General features: G+C 43.5%; 2 protein-coding genes across 6 annotated transcripts in view; one reads left to right on the forward strand and one right to left on the reverse strand.

The window, feature by feature from the left end:
• Nucleotides 1-3,093, forward strand: part of LOC100195848 (mediator of RNA polymerase II transcription subunit 15) — a 33,557-nt gene extending 30,464 nt beyond the window's left edge. The window contains 7 exon segments of the mRNA XM_014134450.2: nucleotides 818-952; nucleotides 1,039-1,102; nucleotides 1,187-1,253; nucleotides 1,468-1,628; nucleotides 1,862-2,028; nucleotides 2,290-2,388; nucleotides 2,637-3,093. Of these exon segments, the coding sequence (XP_013989925.2) occupies nucleotides 818-952; nucleotides 1,039-1,102; nucleotides 1,187-1,253; nucleotides 1,468-1,628; nucleotides 1,862-2,028; nucleotides 2,290-2,388; nucleotides 2,637-2,773 (830 nt within the window). The 3' untranslated portion in view covers nucleotides 2,774-3,093.
• A 662-nt stretch (nucleotides 3,094-3,755) lies between these two features.
• si:ch211-222n4.2 (CCDC92 and CCDC74_C domain-containing protein) lies at nucleotides 3,756-9,193 on the reverse strand. Of its 5 annotated transcripts, none has more exons than XM_014134402.2 (7): nucleotides 8,294-9,193; nucleotides 7,463-7,510; nucleotides 7,118-7,247; nucleotides 6,816-7,035; nucleotides 5,392-5,492; nucleotides 5,240-5,286; nucleotides 3,756-5,152 (listed from the first exon to the last, which is right to left on the reverse strand). In XM_014134402.2, exons 1-6 carry the CDS (start codon nucleotides 8,577-8,579, stop codon nucleotides 5,265-5,267), a joined length of 807 nt encoding a protein of 268 aa, XP_013989877.1. In that variant the 5' UTR covers nucleotides 8,580-9,193; the 3' UTR covers nucleotides 3,756-5,152; nucleotides 5,240-5,264. The 5 variants fall into 5 exon arrangements, with proteins under 5 accessions (XP_013989877.1, XP_013989869.1, XP_013989874.1 ...); XM_014134394.2 differs by having other exon boundaries at nucleotides 3,763-5,152; nucleotides 5,240-5,290; XM_014134399.2 differs by having other exon boundaries at nucleotides 3,769-5,152; nucleotides 5,240-5,290; nucleotides 7,118-7,235; nucleotides 8,294-9,190.

Genomic DNA, 9,193 nt, shown 5'->3' on the forward strand with positions numbered 1-9,193 from the left:
ATGGAACTGTTTGGCCATAATGACCATCGTTATGTTTGGAGGAAAAAGCGGGAGGCTTGCAAGCCGAAGAACACCATCCCAATCATGAAACACGGGGTAGCAGCGTCATGTTGTGGGGGTGCTTTGCTGCAGGAGGGACTGGTTTAATTCACAAAATAGATGGCATCATGAGGAGGGGAAATTATGTGGATATATTGAAGCAACATCTCAAGACATCAGTCAGGAAGTTAAAGCTTGGTCGCAAATGGGTCTTCCAATTTGACCATGACTACAAGCATACTTCCAAAGTTGTGGCAAAATGGCTTAAGGACAACAAAGTCAAGGTATTGGAGTGGCCATCACAAAGCCCTGACCTCGATCCTATAGAAAATTTGTGGGCAGAACTGAAAAAGTGTCTGCAAGCAAGGAGGCCTACAAACCTGACTCAGTTACACCAGCTCTGTCAGGAGGAATGGGCCAAAATTCACCCAACTTATTGTGGGAAGCTTGTGGAAGGCTACCCAAAACGTTAGACCCAAGTTAAACAATTTAAAGGCAATGCTACCAAATACTAATTGAGTGTATGTAAACTTCTGACCCACTGGGAATGTGATGAAAGAATTAAAAGCTGAAAAATATCATTTTCTCTACTATTATTCTGACAGTTCACATTCTTAAAATAAAGTGGTTTACCTAACTGACCTAAGACAGGGAATTTTTACTAGGATTAAATGTCAGGAATTGTGAAAAACTGAGTTTAAATGTATGTTAACTTCTGACTTCAACTGTATATGAGTATTCTGATTGTTGTCCCATGTGGTTGTCTGGTGATGTGTAGGGAACCCCAGTTCAGTGATAAGTCCAGTCGGGGCCTCTCAACTGGAGGACCAACAGTACATGGAGAAACTCAAACAGCTTTCCAAATACATCGAGCCGTTGCGCAGGATGATCAACAAGATAGACAAAAACGAAGGTATACGCTCACGCCATGCTCTTTCTTACTTTTATGTCCACTCTTGGCTGTTCCCACTCACTAAAGGGAGTTTGTGTTCCCAACAGATAGGAAAAAGGACCTGAGTAAGATGAAGAGCCTGCTGAACATTCTCACTGACCCCAGCACAAGGTAAAATAATACAAGTGTGTCAGTGCCCATCCATGTTGGTCTTAACAATGGTTATAGAACGTATCTCCTCTCCCTGACTTGCAGGTGTCCTCTCAGGACCTTACAGAAGTGTGAGATAGCCCTGGAGAAACTGAAGAATGATATGGCTGTGGTAAGCGTGAGACCCCGTTTTTCAACCATGGTGAAAATCTTTGTACTGTTATATTGCTCTTTGGCTCTCAAAATGTCTTTCTGTTGTGACTTCATAAAGGTTACCCATTGAAAGTGAATCATTAGTTGTAAAGAACCTAAAACCCTGGCAACTATTTAACTAAATGTTTCCCTATTTAGCTTATTAATAAGACTTTTTTCTAAACTTGTTCTAGCCAACACCACCCCCTCCACCTGTGCCGTGCACCAAGCAGCAGTACCTGTGCCAGCCCCTCTTGGATGCCGTCATGGCAAACATCCGCTCTCCTGTCTTCAACCATTCCCTGTACCGTACCTTTGCCCCAGCCATGACAGCCATCCACGGGCCGCCAATCACGTGAGTTTACCCTAACCACTCCTTCATGTCCAGAAACCCTACAGGGTGGACAGATTTTCGGCTGACATCTTGGAGCGACCCTACTTTAGATCTGTCCACTTCTCTGTCATCGATACAAGACCATCCTCATTTCCTACAGTGCATTTAGAAAGTGTGTGAAAGAGTACAGTAGCAGTGGGATCAGGCCGTCATCTGACACCCATCTCTATTCTCTCCCACTCTCCACTCCACAGGGGCCCCACCATCGTGGCCCGGAAGAGGAAACACGAGGAGGATGACCGCCAGACCATCCCCAACATCCTGCAGGGGGAGGTGGCCCGCCTCAATGCCAAGTTCCTGGTCAACCTGGACCCCTCATTCTGCAGTAACAACGGCACGGTGCATCTAATCTGTAAACTAGGTGAGTTTAGGGCAGAGGTAGGCAACTAGATCCAGCCACAGTTACATTGAGACACGATCGTCTCCCTTTTTATTCGTGGGAACAGATTACCTAAATTAAATTAATTTGTAGCTGAATTCCTGATTTTACAAAATGAAAATCCTTACGGCCTGTTGCCGACCCCTGGTTTAGGGCATTAAGAGGCTGGGGGAAATCACATTATCCTCCCTCAAAGATACAATTAATTGATGGCTGATGCTTTTCTCTGCTTTTCTCTTCCAGATGACAAAAACCTGCCAAGTGTGCCACCTCTCCAGCTCAGCATCCCTGCAGACTACCCAGACCAAAGCCCTCAGTGGGCAGACGATGGGCAAGTGTATGGTAAGACACACTGGCTCTCTCTGTACCCATACTCAACTATGGAGCCTGTTTTAGTCAAATTGACTCTACTTTAACTTTGGTTGTAATGAAATGTTGCCCAATATTACCTACAGTTTAAAATGTGTAACAAATTAAATGTTTAGCAAACTAACATTTATACTTTTTAACCATACTGCCATGTCAGTAGCCAGTCTCTGGTTTCATGCACTTTCTAGTTGATTAATGCATCACTTTGTTTTCCTCTCCAGGTGCCAACCCCTTCCTAAAGAACGTTCACAGAAACATGACCTCCAAACTCCTACAGCTCCCAGACAAGCACTCTGTGACTGCACTGCTCAATACCTGGGCCCAGAGTGTCAGACAAGCCTGTCTTTCTGCAGCGTAGACAAGACTCACCTCACCTCTTCATCAAACCTCTGTTGGAGACAACATAACTTATCACAGACTGTGCAAACTGAAAGGGGTGGGCTACCTCACTCTGGAACGCCAGCTCTCCCCTACCACAACTAGGGTGTGCTGCTGAGGCTTCAACACAAAATGGTATTATGAGAAAGTCCATTTTGGGGTGTGTTCGGTAAAGAATTCTAAGGTGAGAAAATGTATAACCAATAACTGAACACTTTGCTGTGTAAAGCTTTGAAGTGTGTATATGTACTGTAAGGGAATTTGTCTTTTTGTTATCAAGAATAAATACTTTTCTGCTCACCTGTTTTCATTAACCAGATCCATCCCATCATCCTTTATCATAAGATGAAATTCAACTGACTTGACCAACCTACCAACAACGGCACACCAAAATAAGTTTATTAGGGAGAAATAAAAATGTATGTACATTGAAATATTAACTTTATATACAGTACCAGTCAAAAGCTGACACACCTACTCATTCCAGGGCTTTTCTTTATTTTGACTATTTTCTACATTGTAGAATAATAGTGAAGACATCAAAACTATGGAATCATGTAGTAACCAAAAGTGTTAAACAAATCAAAATATATTTTATATTTGAGATTCTTCAAAGGAGCCACCCTTTGCCGTTCATCCACCTCTGGCCTGCTCGCCTCCCTACCTCTGAGGAAGCACAGTTCCCGCTCAGCCCAGTCAAAACTGTTCGCTGCTCTGGCACCCCAATGGTGGAACAAGCTCCCTCACGACGCCAGGACAGCGGAGTCAATCACCACCTTCCGGAGACACCTGAAACCCCACCTCTTCAAGGAATACCTGGGATAGGATAAAGTAATCCTTCTAACCCCCCCTTAAAAGATTTAGATGCACTATTGTATAGTGGTTGTTCCACTGGATATTATAAGGTGAATGCACCAATTTGTAAGTCGCTCTGGATAAGAGCGTCTGCTAAATGACTTAAATGTAAAATGACAGCTTTGCACACTCTTGGCATTCTGTCAACCAGCTTCATTAGGAATTTTATTTATTTTACCTTTATTTAACTAGGCAAGTCAGTCAAATTCTTATTTTCAATAATGGCCTAGGAACAGTGGGTTAATTGCCTTGTCAGCTCAGGGATTTGATCTTGCAACCTTTCGGTTACTAGTCCAATGCTCTAACCACTTGGCAACCTGCCGCCCCAATGCTTTTCCACCAGTCTTGAAGGCGTTCCCACGTATGCTGAGCACTTGTTGGTTGCTTTCCCTTCACTCTGCGGTCCAACTCATCCCAAATCATCTCAATTGGGTTGAGGTCGGGTGATTGTGGAGGCCAGGTCATCTGATGCAGCACCATCACTCTCTTTCTTGGTTCACCTACTCTGTCTCACAAAGACATGGCGGTTAGAACCAAAAATCGTAATTTTCCAGATTGACTGACCTTCATGTCTTAAAGTAATGATGGAGTGTTTCTCTTTGCTTATTTATGCTGTTCTTGCCAAAATATGGACTTGGTCTTTTACCAAATAGGGCTATATTCTGCATACCACCCCTACCTTGTGTTGTGCCAACTGATTTGCTCAAACACATTAAAAAGGAAAGAAATTCCACAAATTAACAAGGCACACCTGTTAATTGAAATGCATTCCAGGTGACTACCTCATGAAACTGGTTAAGAGAATGCCAAAAGTGTGCAAAGCTGTCAAGACAAATGCTGGTTATTTTTAAGGATCTCATAAAATATATTTTGATTTGTTTAACACTTTTTTGGTTACTACATGATTCCATATGCAGGTAGCCTAGTGGTTAGTGTTGGGCCAGTAACTGGAAAGTTGCTGGATTGAATCCCCGAGCTGACAAGGTAAAAATCCATCGTTCTGCCCGAGCAAGGCAGTAAACCCACTGTTCCCCGGGCACCGAAGATGTGGATGTCGATTAAGGTAGCCCCCTGCTCCTCTGATTCAGAGGGGTTGGGCTAAATGTGGAAGACACATTTCAGTTGAATACATTCAGTTGGTCTGACTACGTATCCCCTTTTCCCTTCACTATTTTCTACAATGTAGAAAATAGTAAAAATAAAGAAAAACCCTGGAATTTGTAGGTGTCAACTTTTGACAGGTACTGTTAACATTCATTCAGTGGTAATTGAAGTCCTTCAATGGCCATAATAGGAGCCAGTCCTGATCTTATTTAAAGAGGCTTTGGTTCTGCGGTGCTGGCTGGCCTGCTGTACTGTTTGTCCCTCTCAATGCACTGTTCTCCTCAGCCTGCTCCTTTGTACAGCCTGGGTCCTTTTCTGCCTCTCTGCGATGCTGGAGCTCAGGTGCTGTTTGAGGGCTGGGAGGATCACCCTCTCTGTCACCCCTGCCTGGTTCCCAGACCTGGAAAAGGTACAGGGACATGGAGGATAGCTGTTCCACTACAAAGGTTAATGTTTCTGTATAAGAGATTAGGAAAGATTCACTTACATTCTCTTGGGAAGTGGTTGAAGTGCTATTTGGGGAAACTTCTCTGCCTTGCTGAGAGGGAAATCAAATGTATTGTACAATTTACCCGCTTTAAAAAAAAAAAATGTATGACTTAATCAGGTGAAAAAGATGCGTACTAAACTGCTATTTACCTGGTGCTGTCAGCAAGGTAGGCCTTTGTCATGATGTAGTTCTCAGGAGTGATTTTCTTGTTGAACACAATGTCTCGGAGGACAGCCTTCACACGTATAATCTATATGAAACAAACCATCAGGGAGAGCGATACCTCACTGAAAAAACACTGACAGTCAGTTCTCCATGTAAACTTTACATTGAGATATGGAGAACATGGTCAGAAAACTAGCTATTGGGCAAATGACAAATCATGCATGCCCTTGGAAATGTAAGACATATTTATGTAGTTTATGGTTTTACAATGTGACAATCTATTTTAATTGCTGCACGAAATGACCAGTTTTAGTAGAATCATTCTAAACCAGTGGTCGCCAACGGGTCGATCGCGATCTTCAAGGCATTCCTAGTCGGTCACCAACATTTTCTGTAGAAAAGCCGATCAAACGATAAAGGCTTGCGCTCCTTTTTTAAAATTGAGTTGAGCTGTTGCTGGTAGGTGCACTTGATTCAAAAGTCCTGCGCACCGGGTAAGCAAAGTGTTCCCATGAGACAAACTCCGCCTACCTGGCGGACCGGCAAATCTGTGACTAAATCGAGTGCACCTACTGCGCTGCCCAATCGGATAGCTCAAATCACTGTGGTTAGAGCTTCCATGACCCTGGCCACAGCCAAGTTTAATAGGCTACTAGCCTAGGTAAGATTTAATAACTTTTAAAACCATGACCACAGAGAGACTCAACAAATATAGCAAAGAGCTGCTGTTTTTATGAGTGAGTTCATGTTTAAGTTTATATTCAGCACTGTCACTTTTTATACAACACTATTACAAAACACGCTTCTCCGCGCTTCTGCTCAGGCTGCAACTGCAATGAATGAGTAGCCAAGTATCGATAGCCTGCGTTTTATTATTATTAGCAGCTCGACTTGTCGAATTTAATATTAAGGGATATTTAACTTTCTCTGGTCATAGGAACAACATGAATTTGTGCATGAGGCAGATGCAGTGCGACTTGGATTTCGCCATCAGGTGGAAGACTGTGTCCCCTCTCTCTGGTCAGTCTCACCGGAGGAAAGGAAGTAGAGAGCAGGGACCGTGAGAGGCGGTTGGGAAAAATAGTTTTGAACGGTCATCGTCGTGATTTGACCTCATTTACCATCAGATGCAGGTACCATCAGCCCAGTAAAATAAAAAAGTTAATTATTTCAATTCATGCTCCACAGTGCCTCAAGTGCTAAACCAACTGATATTTTGTTATCAGTTTGAGTTTTGAAATATAATATGGTCTGATTAATAATATTGGCAGGCCAATCATAAAGCCAATATGCTGTGATAATGTTTTAGGCCTACTGCCCAAACCTTATTTCTACAAAACTGTATGAGGTTAATGTAAAAAACTAAATCTGAGCAATAGCATCGATGTGTCAGAGGATGACATCTGACCTCCTGAGACTGCAGGCTGTTGGCGTTGTAGAGCTGCCGTATGATAACCTCACATTCCTGCAGGGTGGGGGGTCGGGGGGGATGGGATGGGCTGCTGTGGATCCGGAGGGGCTGTAGAGAGGTGATGAGGCCTCCCCTCAACTCTGACTCGTGTTCTTGCTTTGCCACTCCAGTGGTCTCAGTGTAGGCGTGAGCCACACAACCGTCTTCCGCTATACTGCTTCCATGGGGGTCAAACAAGTGTTTTTAGATAAGGCACTTTTGGAGAAGATGAACTAGGGGGTAGAGGTATGGATGCTTACCTGAGCCATGGGTCTTGAGATAGGCGTGTGTCTTGTAAAGGTTGCTCCAGGTAGATCACTCTCTCTGTCTGGGCCTCACTGCCCTGTGTCGGTGGCCTTGTGCTCCAGCGGCTTGATCCTAAAGAAATAACTTCCCCAATAGGTAGGCATATGCGCCACACAAGCTTACACAATCATTGTTCATTGATTTATATTATGGGAAACTTAAAGGGATGTTGTGAAAAGTAATATCTAACGACCACAGATCTGAAAGTCCAAGATCCAATGCTTTCTTGGTCCCAAGAGGATTAAAGACCTAGCCCACTTGTTCCAGCATAGAGGTTGTCAAAGATGATTGAAGCCTACCTTTTCTGCAAGACTTTGAAGGCTCCATGATCAGCTTATACTGCAGCTCTGTAACATCAAAGTCAAAGAGAGGTCATGTAGAAGACATGACACAGAACAGAAGTAGACATGACAGGTGGCAGCAACAGCATACCTCAACTGCCGTGCTGTTTATAAGCTCTTGTAACAAGGTCCTTTGAGCAACCTTGGCACTGTGTGTCTAGCTGCTCTGACAGAGTGAAGATAGAGCACCCATGTGATTCTTTTTCAACTGGATTGAAATATCTCTTTGTGGGGGGATAGGATGAGGAGGCGATATAGAGAAGCTTGTCTGTTCTGTAAAGTGATACTGCATTCCACCGCCTCCCACGGTGAGATACTCACCATCCTTTCATTTTCCTCATTCAACAACTGTATCACTATGCAACCACTAGCGCTAGGCTATAGTGTTTCACCTCTGTCAGCAGTGCCTCATCCTCAGATCCCTGTGTGATTATCATGCTAAAAAGCGTGCAAACAAACATGTATTACAGATACAGATTTCCACTAAAGAAAACTTTATCATATGCAAATTATTGCTGGCTAGTGGCTACCCATAAAATGTAGGCCTGTTAGGCTGTATGGAAAGAAAGGCTGTAGTCTAGCTTAAATGGTGGCATTGGTATAGCTAAGGGGAAAGGCCATACATTGTATATGCTATTTTAACTCAGTAACATGATGTATAACGTTACTGTGCAAAGATGAAAATGATGATGCACAAAGCTCAAACCATGACAAACAAATCTGCTGCCTATGATGACGCTTTTGGAAATCAAAAACATCAGCAAAGACACGAGGACAGGTTTGACTCACCTTTATTTTCCCGTCTGAGGTCATCTATTTCACCGTGTAGCTTCTGAAGAGTGTCCTTGTGCTGTAGTTGCAGGAACTGAATATTCCTCTGAAGCGATGCAACGCGAGTATCCATGTCCCGGAGAGATGAGACCTCTCCCCCTCTGTCCCCACGGGGTGAATCGGACAGCGGTTCAAGGTGGTTAAACGGGAAAGGACGTGGTTGTGGAAAGCAAGGCTTGTCAAGACATCCAACGCGGGACCAGTGGGGTAGATTTCGCACAGGCGGAAGACTGTTTCCTGACATAGCTAAGCTATACGGTTAGCTAGCACCACGACAGTTTTTTTTAACTGGCTAGCTAACTTAGCTAACTTACATAGTAGCTAGCTAGACTAACAAGCAACAACAGGTCATTCTATCCGCAAGAATAATCGTGCAGCCATTACCCCTTATCGTAAACGTTCCCGGTTGAATGCATTGTTCACCTCCACAATATGCAAAGTTTAGAAACAATTTAACGAGATAACTAGGAAAAATAAAAATACACCGATTACCCACAGCCACTACCGACTACGATTTATTTCCCTTTTCACTGTCCATGGTGGACATGCACTCCTCCCATACAACGTTGCCATGACAACCATAATGCGTAGATAAAAACGTATCTAAACATTCTACCATTCGAACGCAGCATTGTGTCACTGTAAATGTCTGTCTCGTCTTTGCAAGATCACATATAGACAAGCATACAGAAACGATAAAGGCAAATCATTTCATCTTCAATTCAATTTTCATTACTTTATTTCTTAGATGTTAAGTGCCCCATTTGGGGGACTTTGAGCGGGTTTGGACCGGTTCCGACTGACATTTTGGTGTACAAAGCACCCTGTGAATGCCATATAGTCCTATGTGTAGCAGAG

The sequence above is a fragment of the Salmo salar genome, chromosome ssa09 (genome assembly GCF_905237065.1).
Source record: "Salmo salar chromosome ssa09, Ssal_v3.1, whole genome shotgun sequence".
NCBI lineage: Eukaryota > Metazoa > Chordata > Actinopteri > Salmoniformes > Salmonidae > Salmo > Salmo salar.

Bases quoted from the DNA above. Each gene is read 5' to 3' on its own strand.
- si:ch211-222n4.2 (XM_014134394.2), bottom strand. From the start codon at position 8,579: ATGTCAGGAAACAGTCTTCCGCCTGTGCGAAATCTACCCCACTGGTCC. The intron at 7,511-8,293 runs GTGAGTCAAACC...TTGATGTTACAG, and splicing joins CCTCAGACGGGAAAATAAAG to AGCTGCAGTATAAGCTGATC. The intron at 7,248-7,462 runs GTAGGCTTCAAT...CTATTGGGGAAG, and splicing joins TTCAAAGTCTTGCAGAAAAG to TTATTTCTTTAGGATCAAGC.